At 38.5% G+C, this 25,776-nt stretch overlaps 1 protein-coding gene across 1 annotated transcript in view; it reads right to left on the bottom strand.

Moving 5' to 3' along the window:
* grm4 (glutamate receptor, metabotropic 4) overlaps positions 1-25,776 on the bottom strand; it is a 159,965-nt gene that overhangs the window by 102,637 nt on the left and 31,552 nt on the right. Inside the window, exon 2 of the mRNA XM_056750805.1 lies at positions 11,698-12,550. Coding sequence (XP_056606783.1) covers positions 11,698-12,216 — 519 coding nt within the window. The 5' untranslated portion in view covers positions 12,217-12,550. The remainder of the gene's footprint in view (positions 1-11,697; positions 12,551-25,776) is intronic.

The raw sequence follows: 25,776 nt of genomic DNA, 5'->3' as shown, positions 1-25,776 counted from the left end.
TTTCTGGGTAAACTAAGCCTTTGAAATGTGTTGCATTGTTTTATGATTGGATGTAGAAATCTGCGAGATGAAGGCAGTGATATCGTATCTGGTGTAGGTAGAGGCGTAAGCTCCCGCTCTGTGTGAGGCTGTTGTTGGGGCCGCCGCACATTTCAAAAGAAAGGATAAAGTAATAGGATGAAGGGGGAGGGGGCTGTTTGCTTTGAGGGAATTGACCACCTTGACAAGTGAGGTGGAATGGAAGTCGAAGACAATCTGCGAGCAGCTTCAGCGCCGTGACAAGTATACTAGAGAAATCCCTGGCGGGAAGGGCACTCCAATGAGTTTTCCCAAGTTCAGCGGCGGTCAGAAGCAAATGGGAGGAGTCCAACCTGCCACCAACCCACACATTCAGACTCCTTTTCAATTTGATGTTCTTCTCCAAAGTTACTGCCAAATAAAAAGTCATTCATTCATTCACCTGTTCATTCACTTGTTCGTTTTTTATTTTATTCATTCCTTCACATTGTACATTCATTCATTTATACAGTATGTGCATTTATTTGTTCATGATTTATTTTATTTCTAAATTCATTCATGCATTTGTCCATGGATTGGTGCATTCATCCTTTAGTCTCTTTTACAAAAGCATGAGATCATTCTATCTTTCTATATTGCATTTTTCTACTTCAATACAAAATTGTCCCTTACAGATAATATGATCAGCACAACAATTTAAATGATAGAGCATACATTTCCTAGAATTTGTCGAGTCCTCCATTTGCTTTAATGGCAGCATACGCTTGAGCCGACATGAACTCCGCACGTTTGTGCAAAACCCGTTGATCCATGTCATATCAGCATGAACTGAGCATCTTCTAAAGAGCATCTCACGTGTGCCTTGAAAGCAAAACACGAAATTCTGACCTTTTGTTATTCTGAGTTAACACGGTCAGATCTGCAACTTGAAAATGAAAGCAGAATACAAAATACTTCATTTTATGTAAGAAGCATTTCCCGAAATACTTTCACTTTGCTTATTTCTAGGACCTGATTTTATGAATGTGATTCCAGACTCCCGAACCCTGCCGTGTACAAGCAAACAAACACAAATTACATGTGCATTATGCAGCAGGTAAACAAATCACGCAAGAAAAAAGCCGACGGAAAAATGTAAAGCACACAAGCATTGGAGAAAAAGAGGCAGCCCGCTGCGATTATATGTAATCTCGCTCTCAGATGTGCTCCCTACCAAACAAAATGAGCCTTTCCTGCGTTCATTCAACATGACAGCGACTACAGGCGGATCAGTCTGGTTTGTTTTAAGAGGACATGATTCAGTCCTTGAATTAGCTATATCACCCCGGGCAGATTTACACTAATTCACTTTTACAGGGCTGCACTGAAGACACTGAAGAAGTTTGGACCGCGTGACTATCTGTCAGGCGATGCAACCGGGTACAGTATCACGCTCAATGTAAAAAGCACACTCTTAAAAAAAAATGGGCTTCACGATGCCACGGAACAATCGTTTTTGTCAAAATGGTTACATAAAGAAGCTTTGACATTCAAAGAAGCTTTCTATTTCACAAAAGGCTTTTTGTGGCGAAAAAAAAAGTTTCTTCATGTTTTAAAAAGTAAAGAAAGAGAAGGTTCTTTAAAAAAACTTTGAGTGAAATGAATGTTTCTGGAGAACGGTATTTGTCACAGAACAGCAAAAAAATGTACAAGATTGATTCAGGGAACAGGTTTATTCCCCACCGAAAGGTTCCTTCTGAAATTATAAGATAATTTATAAAATAATCTATAAAAAAAAAGGCATTAGCTAATATAGGTGCGACTGTGTTGTTTTGGAAAAGCTAGACTTGGAAGACTCTGCAATGCGGTTTGTGGAAGAATCTTACTCCGATTATGCTTAATAAGCTGATAACAAGTAAGGTCATGTAAATGTGTAAAACGCTTTTCTTTTATCAGGGAAAGCTCATAAATGGCTCAAGCAAAACCCGCTGGGCAGAGGTAGAGTAGTTTTTTGCCCATTCCTCCGATTTCGTGCTGCACGGCTTTACCGGTTTTCTCTCAGTTTTGTTTATGTGCAAATGTCTGACAGCGCAATAGCTAAGTCGCAAAGGAAGTTGCAGTAAAATAAAGGAGTACGTAAAAGTATGATCTCGAATCATGAAGTCGATGTGGAAAAGGCAAAATGAAAAATGATTGTTGCATTTGTAGGTAATGTGGAAATGAGATGTGATATAAAATAACAGCTCCTGACCAATTTCCCGTCGTGTTTTTTATTAGTAGACGGGCTATCGATGTTGACGTCACTGTAGGCAAGAAACCTGGCAAGTCTCCAATTTCCATGATATGTATGTAAACACGTGAAAACAAGTTTCTTTGATATGCTGATTTTTCATAGATATCCGTTTATTTTCTGCAGGGTCTTAAAAAGACTAAAAAAATCTTAAATTTCAAAATCAAAATTTTAGGCCTTAAAAAGTCTTAAAAAAGTCTTAAATTCACTGGTGTATTGTATTCTAGGGCTTCAATAATTTGAATCAGGTCGTAGTTTCCTATGGCCATGAAATGCTACCTCTGGTGCTCATTAAAATACAAACATTTTTGAAGCTACGGCTTTGTGTGGCAGAAAGAAATTGATCTGGGAATGTTGTGTGTGAGGTTTTTAATGTTGTGATACAGGTCTTAAATTTATTCTTAAAGGTCTAAAAAAGGTCTTAAAAAGTCTTAAATTTGACTTTGTGAAACCTGCAGAAACCCTGATGAAGACACACTCATTGCCGTCTTCATAAAAAAACTTCATCTGATCTCTGCTTATTGTAATGACTGAAAGAAGAGATCTTGAAAAAAACTCTCACCTGTATGTGAGAACACAGAATAAGATATTTTGAGAAAAGTTTTGTATTCATACAATGGAAGTCTCAATCTTGTTTGGCTGTCGACATTCTTCCAAATATCTACTTTTGTGTTCACCAAAATGACACGAGGGTGAGTAAATAAATAATAATGTAAACATAAAATGAATATTTGTTTATTTTTGGGTGAACTCTCCTTTTAAAGACATCAAATCATCCATCTTTTCAAAGCAAGACCCAACTATGGTATTTAACATTGCATTTTAACAAATGCTACAAACAGTCAGGGAGAATTCAACTAATAGCCCTGTTGAATCGCATGCGGTATCTGGTTAGTGTTTATGCCGGGTGTTTTGTAACTGAAGCAATTATCTGCTGAGATCTGGCATCCCCCATCACTCCAGATACCTGAATCGCCTCTTTAAAATGTACAAACTGTACTCGTCTCCATTGTGTTTGGATACACGCCCGGATATAACACGGTTCTCTATTATTTGATCCGTTGTTGACATTAACTGCTGCTACAATCAATGGGAAATGTACACATACGGTATGTTAATTTCACCAGCATAGCCTGAGTACTGTGAATAAGACCGAGGTATTGTGGCTGGTTATTATGAATCTTGAAGTTTTGGTGCAAACATTCAAATTCAATCTTAATATGGCACCAGTGACTAGTGTTTACAGTACTGCGTGTCATTTTTCTGTCACCTTACATAATGAAGCGTTATGTTTTTATTATCTTAGAATGAGATATTTCTATCTATATTCACCGACCGCGAGGCCCTTTACATGAAATTCATAATGTTGATTCTACTGTACAGTAGCCCTAAACGGACAAACTGCTGTAGAAAGCGCATTTCGTAAATACGTTATCTCTTTCGACAAAGCAAAACGTTACGACATTTTAGTCCTGTGTCAGCCACCGTAGTGCTTCCAAAGCAAGGGAGGAGGTGTGGAGTGAGCCGTTGGCCGCTAGATGCTGCTAAATTTCACACACTTGACCTTCAAAGCAAACATCTGTAATACCTTATACATTAATACAAGAAAGTCCTCTGACAAGCAACCAGTAGGACACTGTGAATGGGAAATTATGTTTAATTTGTCACTTCAATCTCTTGCCGTAGAGTATCAGTTTGTAAGGTGCAGGGAACATGATCACACGCTGGGTCGGTGTAATTGAAAAATGGAGGATCTCTCAGGTGAAAGGCTATTACGATGCAACCTTCTTTAAGACAGAAAGGAAATGTCAAATTGAACCTGTAAGCAAGCTACTCAAATGAAGGCAAGTTTTCTTCGGAAATCAAAGAGACCGAGCGTGGTGTTTTTCTGCTGATGGCTAAAAGCCGTCTTTCTCACACAGTAGAAGAGACTATTTATTTGACATAACTTCAGCTGAAAAGACAGCAAATTAAAGTAGAATCAAAATCATAAGAACGACAATGTTCATATGATGCGTAAGGCCGTGTTCAGACTTGACTTCTTTTTTTAAAAGGAAAAGTTGACAAAAGCGCCTTTTTAGTAAAACAAAATGCTGGCAACGTTTGGTTACAAATAACAGCCGAACGCTGTGACTTCAGAGGCAGCTTCTGTGCACGCGAAGGCAGCCCAGAGAAACGTGACGGAAGTCTTTTTGAATTATAAACAGAGCATCTTTGTAAGAGGTTATAAAACATTTAAAAACTATAATAACAATTTCTTGCTCGAAATGCAATCGTTGAAAGTGAAAATTAAACTAAAATTTAAACAAAACTAACCTTTGTTAACTAAGGTTTGTTAACTAACTGATAACTAAAGGTTGTTTTGGCCACCATTTAATTTTTTCCCTATTTAGCCTTCTCGACCAATCACATTCCTCGCATGTTGTTATGGAAACGACAGGTCTCTGTCATTGGTTTGCTGTGAAAAAAGAGCTTGACGTAGGGTGTTTTTTTCAGAACCTCTAAAGATGAAATAACGAAATCAGAAATAACAATGGAGGACAAAATCATCGTTGTTGTATGTGGATACCTGGAGCTGTATGATACATCTTGCTTTTATTCGGAACAAGAATAAAAAGGTTCTTGCTTGGAAGAAATTGAGTGAGGAGGTCGGACAATCTATTAAGTTCTAAAAACGCTCTTTACTCAGTTTGTGCTATATATATACAAGACCGGAGCCACCTGGCAAAGCCCCTCCCATGACATCAATACGCGTCTGTTGAGAAGTGAATTTCACATGCGAATGAAGCGAGTAAATTCAAAATGTTCAAACGTCCAACTATGCGGGGATAGCGCGATTTATTCACGCAAGCGAATAAACCCTTTGGTGGAAACGCTCTATTAGAGATCAATGAATTGAGAGCAAATTGAAACGCATGAACTTAAAGGGAAAGTTCATCCAAATATTAAAATTCTGTCATCATATTCTCACCCTCTTGTCGTCGCAAACCTGTATGACTTTCTTTCCTTCGTGGAACACAAAAGAAGATATTTTGAAGAAAGTTGGTAACCGCGCAGTGTGGCACCCATTCACTTCTATTGTATGGACACAAAACTAATGCACATGAATGGGTGCCAGTTAACAAAAAGTTTGAAATGAGAAGAGGGTGAGTGAATGTTGACAGAATTTGTGGGTGAACCATCACGTTAAGTCTCATCTCCGTCTCAGATATTTCTCTTGAGAAAAAGAGTCCGAAATCTCACAAATGTCTCCATTCAGAAGAGATCTCAAAAAAGTCACAAAAAAAGCTCAAAAGTCAACATTATTATAGATCTCAGTATGAATTCAAACATTTCACATCAAATTCAAATCCAGATTATGTAGATCTGAGACTGATGATACTTAAATGAAACACAGCGGAAAACTCCATCACATCTCCTGAGACATGAAATAGCAACATCTGAGAATTTAACTAGATGTTATTTTGAGTTACAATTGGGTTAAATTTACAGCAAATAATTAAAATGATGCAAGCAACAATGAGAGCGTTTGTTCATTTCATTCAAAAGCTCGCACATAAACCACAAATTATATGTAAAGGTCCAATGCCTCAGATAATAGTGTGGATCAATTGCAATTTTCCCTCTTGTATGGGTCTAAACAATTGCCATTGTCTGAGGGACATTCAGCAATTCGTTCTAAATGTCAACAACGCAACAACGAGTGTGCTTGCAACTTCGCGAAAACCGCCATGAGATTAATCTAAGAGCTTTTACGATACGTTGGAGAATGAATACACTGGTGAAATATGTTCTCCTAACCCGACCTGATATGTCTGTTCACTAAAACTGCTTTCAGTTTGGTGCGTCTTCCTCTTTCAGGTGTGAATGTAGACAGATTCCTTCACTGACATACAGGTGAACCACATTTCCTAATTGCCTATCTCAAAATCTCCCAGCTCTCTCTTCCAACATCATGTCAAATAAAGCCATCGGCTGTGACTTTTCACAAGTTACTGAGTGTTAGAGTTGTGGTCTGAACTCTCCGAAGCGAGACGTGCGAAAAGAAACAGCAAGGCAGACGAAAAGAAAGTAGTTTTTGTCAGGCGTTTGAGGGGAAACAAAACCTGCGAAACAGGTCAATTTAAGGCAGAGTGTTAACATCTGTTATTGTGACCCTTCAGATGGGATTGTGGCTCCCCGCGACTCTTTATTACTCACTATGACTAAAACAATCGAACATCCAGACACGCACAAACAACCATTTAGAGTTTCTGTCATGAAAAGACTTGCCTCCACGAAGCGTCTGGGCGAGAAAGAGAAATGAGCATTTTAACCACTCTGCGGACAATAACATCGGCCTACAATTTAGTAGTTTACGGACACAGAATGCTTGAGTTAATGAAGTAAGCAAATATAAAACTCAATGCAAAGTTTCAGTATTGGCAGGTGATTGCAATAGGAATAAATTGATCTAAATCCTTGACTTGTTTTTAATAACAAACAGTTAAAACACAGTGCGCAGTCCTTTTGTTGACATGACACATTTTCAAGTGGCACCGGATATTGAGCGAATGAAAATCAAAGGATTTGATCATTCTTCACTGAGCATTGATTTGAGTCAAATGTGACACAGGAAGACGAAAAGTTGTTTAATTACATTTTGAAAAGATATACAGACAAACTTTTTTCATTATGCAACTTTGACGAATCGTTCACAATATGACCAGAATGTGCATTAAGAAAATGACAGGTTTATTTTGAGTTTTATGTTGTCTGTCATGGATTCCATAATTTGGAACGTCATTTCAAAACCTACAGCTAACAAACCTACAATCTTTCAAGTCAATATTCACACTAAAATAAAAGTATACACGTCTAATCTTTGAACCCAGAGTAATAGTATCATCCGTAATAGCAATTCAGATGTCCTGCCACAACATAAAATTTTAACGCACTGTTTGTATTACACCCAAGTTAGAGAGTTCGCTTTATAGCTATAAAACTGAGAGATTGTAACCGAACATTGTTAATGGTGGTAAACATTTCACAGACCCAAAACGCTTTGGATGCTTTAATCTCGAGTCGTTTTGGCCCTGAAAATTCAGCGATTAATCCCAAACAAGCTTCCATTTGATTTAAACAATAAGAGATGGTGAGAGGACACAGCTGTAAAGTTTATGACTGCTGCGAGTTTGACTGAGCAGCTCCCTTGTTAAATAAATAATGCCGCCAAATGTCAGAAAACTCTGAGTCCCGTCTGTTACTCTCAATGCGCTGTCGAAATATTTTAATACATAGATGTTTGAGGGAGGCTAATTTGCAGCTCCTAGCTGCTGTTATGTAACGCTGATGTGAAATATTAATCATGAAAAGGCCGGGACTGCCAAATCTATGCTGGGGAAAGTGCTTTTTGTTAACCCCCTAAACTGCTCGTAGGTGGCAAAACTTCCAGCTCGAGTTGTGTGTTCTTGCTGGAGTGTGCAGTTTTCTTTCTGTCTGGTGCGTGTGTATATGTGCCGTATGCAAGTGTGCATTTTTCCTACTCCTCAGTGCTTTAAATTCAATAATTGAAAACTAGTGAAACACGCTAGTGGAGGCCGAAAGCTGCCACTGGTCAGAGAGCATGTTAAATTCAGTGCGAACTGTCTGCTGCGAAAAATCTTTCTGCTGATCCACAAAACTTGTGCCTGACTCCATCAAGCACACATCGCTTCTTTAAGCAAATGTGAATCTTTTTTTACAGTTTTAAACCCGTTGGTGCATCTATACACCTCCTCATGCTTACAAATGTGGCGGATATTTACAGTCTTTACCCGTTAATGCATCTAAAGACCTCCACATACGTACAAATGTGGCGAATATTTACAGTCTTTACCCGTTAATGCGTCTATAGACCTCCACATACGTACAAATGTGGCGAATATTTACAGTCTTTACCCGTTAATGCGTCTATAGACCTCCACATACGTACAAATGTGGCGGATATTTACAGTCTTTACCCGTTAATGCATCTATAGACCTCCACATACGTACAAATGCGGCGAATATTTACAGTCTTTACCCATTAATGCATCTATAGACCTCCACATACGTACAAATGTGGCGGATATTTACAGTCTTTACCCGTTAATGCATCTATAGACCTCCACATACGTACAAATGCGGCGAATATTTACAGTCTTTACCCGTTAATGCATCTATAGACCTCCACATACGTACAAATGTGGCGAATATTTACAGTCTTTACCCGTTAAAGCATCTATAGACCTCCACATACTTACAAATGTGGCGAATATTTACAGTCTTTACCCGTTAAAGCATCTATAGACCTCCACTTACGTACTAATGTGATGGACATTTAAAGTTTTTACCTCGTAATGCATCTTTAGACCTCCTCCTATGTACAAATGTGGCAGATATTTACAGTTTTTACCTCGTGATGCATCTATAGACCTCTTCAAACGTACAAATTTGGCAGATATTTATAGTTTTTACCCATTAATGCATCTAAAGACCTCCTCATGCTTACACATGTGGCAGATATTTACAGTTTTTACCCCGTAATGCATCTTTAGACCTCCTCGTACGTAAAAATGTGACGGATATTTACAGCCTATAACCCTATACTTTACCTTGTTATGCATACAGATGGCCTCTGACAATTACAAACAAGTAAGTATGGTAATACCATGGAACAATGATGGTAAACATTTTCCCAGTATAAACAGTATGGGTGTGTTGAACCAATGTGAAAGACACAGTTTTGACCTTATTTGAGCTTGAGAAACTAAATGATAATCAAAGTAATAAAAGATTATATACATTTTTTTATCACGTCCCGCTTCTGAGATTTTGGTAGTTTTGGTGTTTTTTGGTAAGTACAGTTAACGTAGATATATAGAAGCTATTCCAAAATATGGCCACCCAATGGACTCGCTAATGAAAGTTGGTAAACAAAAATGACTTCGATGTTTTTTATATTACAGGATTTACATGGAATTCTTTAAATGACCTTAAAGTACCATGATACATGACCCAAAAAACCCGCTGTATTTACATTTTTGTGAGTGCGGTGTGATAAGAGCACTTTCTCTTCCATATTTCCAGCCCTGTTTTATACATTGTACTGTGATGGTCAGAGCTGAACCCATTATCTAAGTGGATTATAAAAAGATTACATCAGCGCCGACTAAAATCTTTCCAGGCTTCTGGTAAAATGGCCATGAACATTCTGGAAGAAAAGACTCGATGTTGAGGATGAGCAGAGGAAATTGCAAATGACTGGGAGGCAGTTATGTCTAGAGTGCCAGCGCAGAGAGGTTTACGGTCGAGATGCATTTTCATTAACCGCAGCCGAGGCGGCTCAGGCTGCGGTGTGGACGTCTGAAAGAGAAAGTGTTGTAAAACCGGTGATCTGAAGATTCTAATAAGAGGGTTTACACAAAACTGCTAAGCAAATTTACGAGCGAGAACTCCCTGGCCGCTGCACCTGCTGCTTCTTTTCGCACTAACTCCAGTGTTTATCTGCGAGCTTTAAACGCGCTTGTATCAGCAAACGTGCCCGAGACTTGTCATCTCCACACGCCGCTGCGGTGATGCTCCGCCTGCGATCTGTCTTTGATCACAAGTCTCTCTGGCTGATGAATGACACAGTGTAGACGGCATTTCAGAGGGTAAATATCCATTAAACGGCGGGCATCTGTCTCTGGGCAGCATGGTCGAGGGATGAATGAGAATAGGCCTCGCTGATGCCAGGTCAGTGCTATTCTGAGCTAAACACAGAGTCATGCATTATTCATACACCTGTGCGGTGAACAGACGCAAATCTGATCTTCAGAATCAAACGCATTCTTTGTTCATAAATGAAAAAAGATAGGATCTCTTTGGTTTGCACGGAAAGGTATCTTCTAAGTTTTCCTCATCTGGCCAAGATTATACAGCACCAAATATAAGTGTAAACCATCCATTGCCAGCGTTTTATCTTAAGGGCTAGTCACATTTCGCATCTTTTGCATGCGCAAGTTCATTATTTTAAATGAATATTTATATTTAATATACCACTTTCCTGTAGCTCAGTGGTAAGAGCATTGCGTTAACAACGCAAGGTTGTGGGTTCGATCCCAGGGGATTGCAAATACCTACGTAAAATGTATAGGATAAAGCAATGTAAGTCGCTTTGGATAAAAGCGTCTGCCAAATGCCTAGATGTAAATGTAAATGTAGACACGATGCAGGCGTGCAAATAGGGAGCACATTTTTTCTAGGTGCGTCAATGGCGCTTCGAGATTGAAAATGTCGACTTTTCAGAGTATCGTGCGGGCACAGGGGGTCATTTGACAAGAGAAAGCGCAGCGGCTCGCATTTTCCGTGCGGTTTTAGCCGCAAAATGTGAATCGTTCCTTTAGCCTCGTATTGTCGGATTCATTTTGAAAATTCACAGATTCAATGAACAATTCATGTTATGTACGTGAGGCACGCTACTGTAGATCACGTTCAACCCGCGATATGCATTTATCCTGCGTCTCCATTATTGCACGGTAACTGCATCTGCTCTCGGATGCAAAACTGTTTTATTTGCATATTCCGATTCCTCCCCGAGGTGATCGTCAAACTGCGCAGTTAAACATTCATCAAGATGAAACATTACCCTCCATAACTAAAAAAACAAGATATGCCAGACTAGAAGTGCGGTATCCTAATTCAAGAATCTCTTCATTCTTTTAACCCAAGTTCTATTCTGTTAACATTTGCTTTGAATCTGCAGCACAGACGTCTCATGGAAATGTTAGTGACCCTGATAACTGGTAAGTGAAAGTAAGAAACCTCAGATTGCACTATTATCAATTATACATTGAATGGGACATGGCTATCCACTCGGCTAACCAACAGAGAATACCAATGCAAGATACAAATGCAGCAGAATCCAATCTCAGAAATTTGTATTGACTTCAAGAATGCTGAAAAGACCAACATAGGTACATTTTCGTTTATCCAAAAGAAAAGTTATTATTCACTCTTATGTCATTCAAAAACTGTTTAACTCTTTTATCTGTGGTACACAAACGAAGATAGTTTGAAAATTGTTTTGTGTCCATACAATGGAAGTCAATAGGGTTGAATGTAGTTTGGTTAACAACGTTCTTCAAAATATTTTCTTTAGTGTTTTGTAGGAGTAAAGATTCGGAATGACATGAGGAGGAGTAAGTGGTGAAGTTTGTCTCTTTAACCATCAAAACTTTAATAAGAAAGATACACTTTCTATTTATCACCGTGGTTATTTATAAATGAATATGAATATGGCAAAGCCATTTGTTTATGTCAGCAAATACAACCTTACTGTAAAGAGTACCCTCATTTTTAATATCCTCTGTAGCATGTTTAGGGAATAGAAAAACACAATACAGATCCATACACCAAATGCTTCTTACCTTAAACAAGCGGAGGATATTCGCCACCATTATGGATACAGAACTGGACGATGCTCCGATGACACCCACCACCCTCTCAGGTTTGGTAATGATGGGCGATCCTCCACCCTGACACTTCACATCCGTTCCGTCTTTCTCAATGAGCGCCTGGACAAAAGTGAGAGACTGCTCCAGAGCGTGGGTGTCCCGCGAGCACGTGTCCAAAATACGGGCTCCCAGCGTAATGTTAGGAAGCAATTCGTGGTCGTTGTTGATTCGGTCCAGTGCGAACAGCATAGCTTCCAGACGATGGATGCCCTTTTCCTTCTTTATCTCTCCACACGGTTTGCCCTCGTGCCCTCGAGCGTGCACCGGAAACAGGCCGCCCAAAGAAATGTCTCCATCAATCCTGATCGAGTTCAGATGCGTGTGGCCGGGACCTTTGGGCCTGGCAGCCAAAGCAGTCAGAAAGAGGTAGAAAAGAAACGTCGCTGAGACCTGTCCGGTCCATCCAGCCATATTACCAACAACCGAAGACATTGCAACCCGGCTTTATCCCAAGCCTGTCTATTTTTGGACGCAAGATGTGTCACCGCTGAGTTGATGGGTCAATGGACGCACCCTTTAGCAGGGCACAGTCTTTTAAAGTTCATACTTATATCCCTTGTAATTGAATGGACCGCTCATCTGATTGTGTAGTCGGCGGTTCAGAGTGGATCTGATTTATCTTCTGTCACAGAATGCTCTCCTCGAGCGTCTTTTGATGAGATTAAAGGTTAACCGAACGTCTTTGGTCGCGCGCTCCCTCTGGGTTCCCAATCTCAATGTGAAGGAGGCTTGGGGTCTTTCGCTGTGAACACAAAGCTTAACCCACCTGTGAACGAAAAGAGAAAAAAGGCAAGCGAGGTAAGAACCACAAGAAAGCAACAGAGTCAGATGTTTCGGCATTGGTGCGGCCGGTCTTTTTTTCATAAACTTCCTCACTCAAATCCTGAAATCTTGCTTTTTCTCTCACGCTACGCTCCCCCTTTCTGCTTGAATTTAAAATGTTGCTATGGGTTTCCAAGGTCGAAAGAAATATGCGTCGGCTCTCACGTGTGTCTATTCAATATTGTGAATGAAGGTTTTGCATTCCAATGAAGACCCAGAGAGAGAGAGAGAGAGAGAGAGAGTTATCTATATACTGTAATGTGCTGTTTCAATTTTGCCCATTTGCAATGACAAGCTCCCGATAAAGAATATTTTGAATTTTTCATGCTTTATCTCCCGGTGCACTGGGGACTGCAGGATATTTGAAGTTCTGGGGAGGAATGGTTTCTTTCGTGACCTCAAGGTCCTTCATTTAGTTTGAGAAAATGAGATTTCATTTGCACGACACTGAATTCAACGTGGAGTCGTGCAGCTTACAACTTTAACAGCCAATATTAGCAATGGATTAAAATAAGCATCAGGTTTTTGAATGTACACGTACAGTACAGTACACTATTTGAATCATTTATCTGGTCTGTTTATATTTCAGCTGAGTTTTGCAATGTACATCATATCAAGGAAAACTGCAATATTACCATTATAATACCATATATTGTGTAATTTATTTATTTTTACTACAGTAAGACTTGCTTATTGTACGTTAAGCTGCTTTGCAAAAATGCAAACATGATGAAAAGTCTAAAATTACGTATTATTTTACTACAAAAATTAATAAAATTGAATTCATATAAAAGTTTCCTTATGAAAATTGAGCATTTGTTTCTTTTTGAGTGTTAAAGAGCTACTGCTGCAGTGTTTTTTCAAATGATATATATTTAAACACAAAGAAACAAATTGGATGCCGATCTGTGTAAACAGTATTCCCACTGTGCCAAAATACATCGAGTTTAAACATCTCACACTTATATCACAGCACTCATAGAATACCAGTCTCTTAAAGAACTATATTCATAGGATTATTTCCTGAAGTTATATTTACATTCATGCATTTGGAAGACGCTTTTATCCAAAGCGACTTACATTGCATTATCCTATACATTTGTTTCTAAATATGTGCAATCCCCTGGGAACGAACCCTCAACCTTGGCATTGTTAGCGCCATGCCCTCACCACTATGATACAGGAAAACAGATATACATTATATAAGAAATGTGAACACTACATTTATAAATATTTAGTCATTTTCAGTTTTAATGTAAAACTGCTTCTACTTTAAAACATAATAGTGCGATGTAAATTTATTTGGATTTAATTGAATTTACATGCCTCTCTTGTCTGCAAGCAAACAATTATATATATATATATATTATTACTATAATAATCAAAGTTTTAAATCAAAATTCTTTCCCAAACTCACACTATGCAAAACAACACTATTAAGCAAAACTATTTTCACCTACGTACCTATATACAGTATATACACCTCTTTTTATTTACTTTCCTAATAATATCTCTTAAAAACAAAATGCTGCGCGTGTCCGCATCAAATTGACACGGTTCCCTTTGTAAGGCCTTTTTACGTCAAACTGACCTGCTCTCGTTCCATCTACCTTTCTAATCTTATTTCTACCCTCTATTCCCACCCCTTCCCCTATTAGTACCATGCACTTGCTCCACACTTCTCTAGTGCACAGCACTTCAAAGAATTACAACAGGGCCTCTGAAGTGACTGTGAAATGCTTTTACAATGTTGGCAAATGTGCTTTGATATTAAAGAGAGAACTGGGGAATCCTTCCTCTGGGAATGAAGTTCGTGTGAGAGAGCGCGGTGAAGCTCGAAGCACATGTTCCTCACTCCCACGCTCGCGGCTACGCAAAACATTGCCCAACACGTGAGAAATCGAGCTCAGCCTGGTGTTGTCTTGAATAACTTACAAGAAGGTGTCGCTTTGTATTTACATAACAGTGTTCTCTATGTAGACTTATCGAGTGTAACCTGTTTGTTTAATTTCCACTAATACAGAAATATTGAGGCAGGAACATTGCGTGGCTCCTCCCACCTTTAAAACAGCCAATAGTGTTAAGTTTGCAGCATGGAATGTGATGAGAAGCTGAAGTGCAGAATGATGTCATAAAAGTCATTGATCCGTTTTAAACGCTTTTATCTTTAAATGGGAATCTTGTCAGTGTTTTGCACCACACTAGATTATAGATATACCTATTCATACTTAAATCCAAAAAACTTAAATTTTGATTTTTCAAAGCTTTAATTTGAATTACTTGTCAGCTTCAGTTAAAAATGCAGTAACTTCCACTCCTGTTGTTAATAAACTCCTGGCGATTTCACGGAGAAGCCATGCTTGTTAGGTGGCTGTTGACCCATATGAAGCTGTCAGAGTGATCTGCGATCATTGCCGTGATTTGCGGGGAGTGTCAGTCCTACCACAGAAGTTAATTTAATTCATTAGTTAAAGTTAATTGACACTGCATGGCTGCCTGATGATGTAATTGAGATATAATAAGCACCGAGAGCTTCTATATCAGCAATGGCTTCGGAACTGATGGCGGATAACAGCGATTACATATTTTGCCCTATTTGGGGTAATATTCGGTAATTTCAGGTCTGGCGTGCCAGGAACAGTTCAGTCTTTTAATTAGAATATTCATAATTATTCAAATTGCGAGGCTTGAGGTTACATGTGAGGATTGGCGTCAGTACACGAGGGTTAAATGAAACCAGCGAAATCAGCACAATCGATTTTGTTGTTTGTTATATGTTTAGCCTAAGAAACATATATTGAGAATTGAAAGTTGTTTGAAGGTAAGCATCAGTAATACTACTGTTTAGGTTTAAAGGTATAGATCGGGAAAATATTTGCAAAGATATTTTGAAAGTGAACATTGAACTTAACTTGACTTCCATTTTATGAACACAAAACCCCTAAGACATTTCTCAAAATATCTGCTTTTAGGTTCCACAGGAGAAAGAGTCATATATGACCAGTGTTGGATGTAACTAGTTAGTAAGTAATTAGTTACTGTAATCTAATTCCTTTTCCCTTGAAAAGGTAAAGTAAGGAATCACTCCTATTTTTTCTGTAATTTAATTACAGTTACTTCTTATGTAATTGAGCTAAACACTGTGTTATGTATTCAATAGTGGAAATAATATCATAATTATAAGTCGAACATTAAAATGACTGCGTTAATGTGTAATCGGTCGGTTATTTATTTGAATGAATTAAATAAGCGTTTCATGTCTGTCCTTGAATCAATTCGAATCAATGTTGATATAGGAAATAGAAAGTAATTAGTAATAAGTAAAATAAATGATGAAAGAATTTTTTGGTTTTGGGGGTACTGTCCCTTTAAGAATTCAAAACCATGTTTACTATGGGTAAACCATGGTTAATTTAAAATGAATTTTAAAGTAATTGCTAAAGCATTTTTATTTTATTTTAGTTGAAACAAACATAAAAAATATAATACTATAATATAGTAATATAGGTTACCGCAGGATGCAGTTCATGCCCAGACCTGATGGCAGAGCTGAGAATGGGAAGCGGTGACCTGACAAGAGCTAAGAGGATAGAGCTGGATAAAGGACGCGACAACTTTGTTTTTCCTACAACATTTCAAATGCTATTAGATTGTTAATGATAATCTTAAATCCTTAATTTTTATATTTTTATTAAGCCTTGTTTTGCAAGCACTGTTGAGCTTGTGCAGAGGCAGCAGCTTTTGCCAGAGGGGAACTGGAATCCCCTGGTTGGGCCTGGGTTCCCCTGAGGGTTTTTTTCTCGATGGGAGTTTTGGGTTCCTCACCACCGTTTGCATATTGTTTTGCACTATCTGCCTGGCCGGGGGGGCTATTTTAGAATTCATACTTGTATTCAATGTGTCTCATGTACAGCTGCTTTGTAACAATGAAAATTGTGAAAAGCGCTATATAAATAAAGTTGAGTTGAGTTGAGTACGACAAATATAGTAGAAACAATAAAAACATTGATTTTAGATTATTTCTTTTGTATTATTTGAATCATTTCAGAGCTCACCCTCTTTCTGACTTTCTGAACATCAACAGACTTACACTCAGACTTCTTAAAGATTTTGTTGCAATAAAACAAACGTAATATCATTTTACCACGGTCTTAGAATTGCAGATGCTTAATCGGCCTTAAATTCTGTTTATGGCATTCTGAAAAACCCGCATGTGTCTATGCTTTCCTAAAATGTCTCCTGCAGTCGGTCGCAGCTCATAGCTCGATTGCTAACCAAGGGCACATTAGAGCTGGTGAGTAAGCAATCGTTCAATTCCTCTAGGAACGAAGGAAGGCTTAGAGCAGACATTTTGTAATCCTTTACAGAAAAGATCTCCTCAATTTAGACACTTTTTTGACATTTATAGGTTGGGATAGCTGTCAAAGCAACATTTACATACTGGCACAAGTTAGTATAAATAAGCCCAAAATGCACAAATGAGACGAAATGATAGCATACAGCAGCCGGGCGTATATTTTGTGTTACACGCCGGATAATTTTGCCTTCTGTTACTTTCCTCAAAACACAGAGCAGACACAATAGCAAAGTGGTGGATAAACAACAGAATCACATATTCAGCAGTCTGCACGCTTTCTCCGGATAGTAGGTTATACAGCTTGTGTACAGGATACTGTGTAACTGCCTCTAATATTTCTTCTTTCCGCTTTAAACACACTTATGAAAATTTATTTTCATTTTCTGTAACCCTCCGGCAAACAGTGACTGTGTACTTTAGTATGCATACTGGAGAATACCATCCCTTACTCTGTAGTGCCCAGGGGAACTTTCACGTAGCAACAGGCTAATAAATCTTTGCCGGTGCGGAAGAGAAATGGTATCGTTCCTCATATCCTATCTGATATCATACTTGAGTGTGTGCTTGAGGAAATATTAGATATGGCAATTATAAATACTGCTAATGAGATCATTATCTGTTTCCCATAATGCATTACATATCGGAGGCTTGTATTAGACTCCGCCTCTGAACTCTCAATGCTGAGCCATTACTGTTGTGCATGAACAATTACTTATCGTGCACGGCAAAATTAGAAGCACAAATTGTCGTCTCGCAGGGAATGTTTGTACGGCGTAAACACGCCTGATGAAATTAAGCCGTCCTCGCGGCCTGCGGAAAATCCCGCGCACCAGCTGCAGAATCTGGATCACGGCGCGCCCACGCCAGCCATTCCCGGGTTTCCTTTTTTAAAACACCTCCTTGTCTTGAAGTCTTTAAGCGTGTTGGGCTGACACCATTCAGTCAGTTAAAGCTGTAATTGATCTTAAAGGAATAATCTCTCCCCGTCTCTTCCAGAAACGTGAGAGACGTGGGCCACAATGGAAGTGAATTCTGCGCCGGCGCTCTCATTCTGAGAGAAGACTTTTTGTGAGGAGACTGAAGGTGACACGGGGGGTATGGTGCACTCTGTTTGGAGTGGAGAAGTCATTTGGACCTGATCATTCTCACTAAATTTCGTTTAATCAATGCCGAGTGAATCAGGCAAGGTAAGGTCAGACCTATTTTCCAATTCACGGCCAAACTATAGCTTCACTGTGATTCTCTGGGTAGATAAGGGGCTTACACAAATAAAGTATGTGTCATTAGGAGAAAACGGAGACATTGAAACTGGTGAATTTCTTTCTCGTTCAGAGCTTTCCATTAGTGAGTCATTCCAGTCAATAATGTCAATACTGTTCGACTTGAGTTTGAAGAGCTGGTCTTAAAAGATTTTGGATTGTTTGGACAATGTGGTAAGAAGATAGAGTTATTAATAAATCTATTTTTGGATTTGGTACTGTTTGAAGTCTTAAAAAACACGTCTTGAGTATTCTAGAAAAATATAAGAAGTCCTTTAATAAGAAAACAGATAAAAAGAAACAAATTAATGTAAAGTAAATTGTAAAATAAAACTAAATGTAAAAAACTAAATAAAATTACTTGACACACATTCTTCTTATTAAATAAACTTATAATTTTATTTATAATCATTCAAATCAAAACCTGAATCATTTTCTATTCTTTTGTAGAAGAAAATTACTTCTACTGTAATGTCTTTGCAAAATTTGTCAAATGGTTTGATATAAATATCATGGATGTCCTTCTGAAACCTTGTATGTTCAAATTAGCTTTTTTCCGGAAATGAATGAACCACTATTTTTTTTAATGATATAAATACTGTGTTGTGAAAGTTGACAAGTACTTTGTTATACTTTTTTTATGTACTATTTTATTATTGTTGCAAAAACCAGTGACAGGTGTAAGGGGTGCTAATAATTGTGAAAGACTATATTCATATGGAAAAACTGTTGAAATTTTTTCTTGTTTAAAGGTTTTTTTTTCTTGTGAAAGCTTTAAGTACTTTAAGATGTTTGGCATTGTCATAATAATTAAGCACTTTGTTCCCAAAAAATTAAAATGGACATTTTACTTTTGAGTTTTGTAATGTACTCTCAAATGTATTCTCAAAGCAGTTTTTTAAAGCACCACATAATTGACATGAAAATAAAAGTGAGGTCTTATCACTTTGCGCTTGCTTTTTGGGTGAACAATGCAGATCTTATGAGATTCTCCCAATTAAAGTAATTATTGACACTTAAAAATGTTAAGTATCAGCTATGTGACAAACTCTCTGACTAACACCTGGTTGACTCGTGTGTCTTAACAGACTGAGACTAATTGAAACACCACTGAGACAAACTCAACATGACAATTCACAAAGCTTTGTCAACCTTTCCATCGCATTAGTGGAATAACAAAGCATGTTATCACATCCAAATTACAGTACGGTCTACGCCTGAAATCAGCTTAGGGATCAAGAGAGCACATCAAGAAATATTGTTCGTCTGAGAATCTGTTCCCCAAGGCCGTCTTGCTGATTTAGGCAAATATCACGCAAGTTTTCGGCTCCGGCTTTCAGACGTGACGGCGATAAGCATTTTGTTGACTGACTGACCTTAAGGACCATTATTGTAGTCCTGTGATGGTTTGACGGCTCATGCAGATCTTTATGATGGCTCTTTTTAAAGTACAGTGAACTCTCAGCCTCGCACTGTACAAAGATAAGAGGCCAAGGCACTTAATATTTTACAAGCCTGGCAGCTAGTTAGCATCAGGGGGCTTGAGCTCTGCCAAACGACAGAGATAGAACTGGATCGGGGGTTGTCGTGGTCTGCAAAAAGCTGCGAGACTGCATAGCAAGCAACAAAGCAAACAAAACAAACACAAACTCATATCTAAGGCCATAAATATATCGCTGTCGTTTGTGTTTTTTTGCATTGCCGTGGCAACTTCAGTACTCGAGAGGACGCCCGCACAAAAAATGTGTTATAATTCATGTAGCTACCTATAAATATGTATAACCAACATAACAGGTGTTTAAGGTCCAATTTGTCTTTTTTGGAAGATGCATTGACAGAAATATAATATACATGACTATGTCTACAGAGGTGTATAAAGACCTTTCATAATGAAGCGTTATGTTTTTATTACCTTAGAATCAGCTATTTCTATCTATATACACCACGAGACCCCTTACATGGAATTTACCATGTTGTTTCTACAGTAGTCGTAGACCAACAAAATCCTCTACAGAGTGCATTTCGTAAATAATCTCCTTTGACAACATGACGACAACTAGTTCTGTGTCACCCACTGTAGTGCTTCGAAAGGAAGAGGAGATGGGGGTACAATATGGGTGTGAGCCTTTGGTTGCAATTCACAACCTCACCACTAGATGCCGCTAAATTTCATACACTGGACCTTTGTAGAAATAGTGCACGCAAAAATAAAATTGTGTCAGTATATATTCACTCTCATGTGATTCAAAACCTGTATATGACTCTTTCCTCAGTGGATGAGAAAATATTTTTCCAGTATTTTGGTCAATGTTTGGTTACCAATATTCTTTAAAGTATCTTGTTGCATCCTACAGAAGAAAGAAAGTGAAAACGGTTTGAGTAATGTATTTTCATTGTTGTGTGAACTACATCGCAAACTTGTGCTGCATTATGACACATAACATTTAGGAGCAACTGAGCTCTCACACTCTTGCCTGGAGCATTTTGACACACACCATCACATCCCTAGAAAGTTTCAACTAGTCATAAATATGATGTAATTTCATCGGACATTTTATACGATGTGGCGGCCTACCACGGTATAATTGAACATTCGGATCACTTTGATATGGTTGAAAAATATTCTGTTTTGGTCAGCCGGCAAAATTAAAGCTGTAAATATCTTCCCGAGCACATTTGGACTGGAGCGAATAAGCAGATATCTTACAGCGGTGAAAGGTCACACACAGCGATGGGAGTCCCGCACGGCACCAACACACACAGCAATATCTCGACGTGTTTGCTGAGGCCGGTCGCAGCCGAGAATAAACAGATATTTAAAGGTTGGGTCTGAGATCCTATAGGGAACTAGATAAATGTCATTTCACATTTCTTTAACCTTTGGACCGATAACATCACCCGCCGGAGTCGGAATTGTCGTGTAAATGCTGACTCGGCGAAATGGCATGCGATTTTCTGAAATTTTCCAGTCTAATACAGCTTTGACAGCAGCAGCTATCTACAAAACTCGTTCTCCCTGCGAGTAACGTATATTGTTGCTGACAGCGAACAGAAAAGGAGCACATGCATGCGGTTGCTGCGCAGAGGTTCTTCTTCCGTGTTTTAATTACACGTCTTGCAGATGAGCTCTGTATATTTATATGCCTTCATGTTTGACTTTTTTATCTCCTTTCAGCTGTTTTTAAATCCGGAAGTACTCCATTTCAAAATGTGTTTCGTAGGTAATTATTTCTATGCAACTCAACAAGCTGTTCGTCTGAATATATTTACTTTTATGCGTTTCGCAGATGTCTTTTATCTGAATTGACTTAGAGTGCATTAAAGTCATACATTTTTTATCAGTATATGGGGATCAAACCCTTGACCTTTACGCTGTTTACTCGATGCTTCACCAATTGAGCTACTAGAATACTAATACGCTGCGTTGGAGATTGCATCCAATTGGAGATATTTAATATTTAACGTAGTGTTGTGAGTAAAACAAGTTTTGGAACAAACAGAAACCAGGCCAAATCACATTTTATTGCTTGTTATTTAGCACTCTCCTGGTTAGGACACGGTGCGCAAATCTACTTAACCGAAGACCATACGTTTGCCTGTAACAATTCCGTGAACGTTTTTTAAATGCAGCCGATAAAAGTAACATTAAAAATGCTTTAGCTGAATATCAATTCTTCACGCATGAGGAAAGAAATCACATTCAAAGCACATTAAACACACGCAGAACGGGCAAACCCCCACATTAATTTTTCAGTCAGCCATGCGGCTTGTTACGAAACCGGCACATCTGCGTAGAGGTGCATATTGGCAGCACTAAAAGAGGGAAACCACCAGCCGTCTATTTAAACTTCAAAAGGAATCCGTGTCGGCTCTCTGATCCCAACACATTGGCACAACATTTGGAAAAACCTAGCAAATGAGGACAAGAAGCAACATCAAGAAGCAGTCATACCCATGACATACCCCTCTCTCTCTCTCTTTCTCTCTCTCTCTCTCTCTCTCTCTCTCTGTTCTGCAGGAGGGGTAGGCGGAGCTCTATAATTCACATTGCAGAGGAACTGTTCGCTGCGGGGAGGTGGTGTAGGGAGGGTGAATGGAGGAGACCTACACACAGACGGACAATAATTTACACCACAGCCGCACTTCTGTCCACAGGTATGCTGCAGTGATATCACAGCAACAGTCCAACGCTCAACCGGTTTCTGGTTTCGCTTCAGGACTTTGATTTTATGCCGGACGACCCACCAGTGTGCCAAAATTGATCGCACAAAAGTAAGCAAAAACGTTGTGAAATAAAACGTATTAGTATTACAGTTGACTCGCATCGGCTAAAACTGCTGAGTGGTTAGGAACATAATCTTTTCTTGCATGATTTCTGTGCATTGGCGTCAGCAGGTTTTCCAAACACAACCATGGACAAAACCGAGAGCTCCACCCCAATCACCCCTTTAGTGTTTTATTTATATTTTCATATTTAAACTTGTCTTCTTGCATCATTTCGTTCAAGGTGTTTGAAGATGAGCACATACACAACCTATCCATGTTGACACATATCTAGTGTGGGTAAAAGTTAGTGTAACAGGGTCCAACGTCAACTGGATATCAGAAGCATTTTCTCCCTACTTTTCGAAATGAAATCTATGATGTTCTGTCAAAGTGATTATACTGTTATTTACACTTTAACCGCTTTGTTTTTTTGTACTGTGTAGGACCCTAACAGCGACCTACACCCACGTGTGAACACACGCACACACATGCGCACACAAATACTTGCTTTGAATTCATTTTGAATTAATTTTTCTCAACTCAGAACTGAAGTGCTCAAATGTATTCCTCTGAGAGCCTCTTGATGCTTCTCACATAATCCAATCTCGAGTTGAGTTTAGTTTGGTTAGGAATAATTTTCTGTTAATGATACAATTAAATGATTACCAGTCTCATCCATATAACTAAGAAGCTATGAATTTCAAATCATGGCATTTAAGATCTAAATAACTTTATTTACAGTCAATGAGGCATATAAAACAATATCTTCTGCTTACCCATTTAAAATGCACTATTGAGCAACTATATTTGCTTCAGTTTAATATTATTCAGTGTTATTTAGTGACTGAGAATATAAAGAGTTAAATACAAAATGTTTTCCAAATGTATAGTTTACTGCCCTTTATACCAAGGTCTGTTTGAATCCTTGATTCTGATTAGTAAGAAGGTGTGCATTAAACAGTTTAATACACGGCTCATTTGAATACTTGATTCTGAGTAGTTGGAAGGTGTGCATTAAACTGTTTAATACACGGCTCATTTTGGTTGGAAGGTGTGCATTAAACAATTTAATACACGGCTCATTTGAGTGCTTGATTCTGATTGGCCAGTCACGACATTCCAAGGGATGTTATTTTCAAATAACAACCGTTCAAAACTAATAACACCATGTTACACAGATGCTGCAAATCATTTTGAGATTGGCAGTTTAACATAACACAAAAAAGAATAATAAATATGTCTTTTAATAACATGTATGACATTATATTTACAAACGGTTAAACCATTTTGCCTGTTTGTGACATTTAAACATCGTTTCTTACTTTGAAACTGAAACAATACGGCTTTTTGGAAGGTCAGCATTCCGTAAAAATTAGCTAACAGAATATTTCAAATTCACATTTTATGTCCAGTTTTTTCTAATGTGGCAAGTAGCTGTATAATAAGCAGCATAATGTACAAGCAGCTGGCTGAATATTATGCCTAACTTAATGCACGGGGAGTTCAAGTCAATTTGATCAATGTTAAATTGGTTTATTTAACTGACATAACTGTCATTTTTACCCGTCTAATAAAAAAAATCGTGCTGTAAACAACAATAACAGCTTTAACTTGGCAAATAACCATGGTATATATGGAATAATCCACAGCAAGCCTTGCATGCACGGCTCGCTGTGTATTATCCCTTACTCATACAGTATGAAAAACAAAGGTGAAGATAAATGTTTTGTTCAAGCATCCCATCCAAAGAAGAAGAAATTAGTTATTTTTAATATCTCAATGATTTCTCCTAGACATCAATGAGATTGAATGGCGAGCAAACGTTTTTTGCTTAGGTATCATCTGCGTCTCAGATATTTATTCTGAGGATAAATGGTCAGAAATCTCACAACTGTCTCTGTCCACAGAGTTTCAGAAGAGATCTCAACAATGTCTCAAACAGAGCTCAGATTTGTCAAGTCGACAATCAAACATTTATATTATTGAAGATCTCATCATGAACTCAAGCATTTTTCCTCAAATTTACCCAAATCCAGATTACTTCAATATTACAATTCACATTCAATATACACTTTCATACTCACTGTTTAAACTTCTCCTGGAAGCAATTTTGGAAAGAGCAACATTATCTCAACCAACAACGTAAGTCCAATACAGTGTTTTGAGAACCCGCTTGAAACAATCATTCATTTCCACTTCCATTTGGTGCAGAAATTGCGCTTGAGTTCAAGACAGACGGTTAAACAAATGGTTAAAGAAAACTGCAATATTTTCATCCCGGGAATCAAAGTGCACCACGGCTACGATCAAAACATATTGACCCATCTGTCAGAAGTCTCAGACGTGCAGACATGCAGAGCAACGCGTCCAAATCAATAATTCAGCATGCAAACTGCAGCATGTATGTTCATTAACTTCTTCATCATGCATCGGCCCTGACCCGCATTATTCCGCACATTTTTTTGGCTAGGGCTCGCTATCCAGCCGTTCCAAAGTGTTTTGATTAAATTGTCAGTTTCATGTCACGCCCTGAGACAACAAGACAGCCTGAGATACTCCGTGTGGCCATTTTCACTTGAAGATTGACAGCGGTCGATGCGGCGCCATTTCTGCACGCCCCTACAGCAGCTGTGTCACTCGAGGCAGAAGAAACTATTTAAAGTTTCCAATAATCGCACCTTTAAACATAAAGTCTGCACCTGATAAAACACCTCTGCCTTTTCTCCCTCAGGAGTTACTTCTCAGCCTGAAGTTTTAAAGTTTTGCACGCTCCACGTCAGATCCAGCGTAGAGGCGTTGTTGTTTTCTGAAGTCATTTGTTGCTCCGCTGCAAAGTGCGAACTCTGCCTTTAAGAAGTGCAAATTACTGCGAGACTGTTCGTCAGAATAAAGAAAGGACGCTCTCATTAAAGCGAATGGCAGCGAATGAAGGAATGATGCAAAGCGGGAATCATCAAAGGTAACAGTGTGGGCTCTAATGAGTGCAAAAGAGCAAAGCAAGGTGAATATTTTACCATAACAGTCTAATAAAATGCCCAAGTGATCGGCTGGAAATTAATTAACCTTGTTATGAAACGCTGGCTGAGAGTTGTTTTGGTTTGGTTTGGTTTTTTTTCATTTGAACTCCCAAGCGCCCATTCACAGATGTTGTCAATAAACGGAGGCAGTGCACGTGTTGGTGGCGCTTACTAGGGTTAAGAATCATTAACACACCATCGACAGACCTGACAGAATTACATTTACGTTTATGCATCTGGTAGACTCTTATTCACGAAACTTGACTTACAG

The sequence above is a fragment of the Triplophysa dalaica genome, chromosome 6 (genome assembly GCF_015846415.1).
Source record: "Triplophysa dalaica isolate WHDGS20190420 chromosome 6, ASM1584641v1, whole genome shotgun sequence".
Classification (NCBI taxonomy): domain Eukaryota; kingdom Metazoa; phylum Chordata; class Actinopteri; order Cypriniformes; family Nemacheilidae; genus Triplophysa; species Triplophysa dalaica.
The sequence above is the reverse complement of the archived record's forward strand: the minus strand, read 5'-3'. Positions and strand labels throughout refer to the sequence as shown.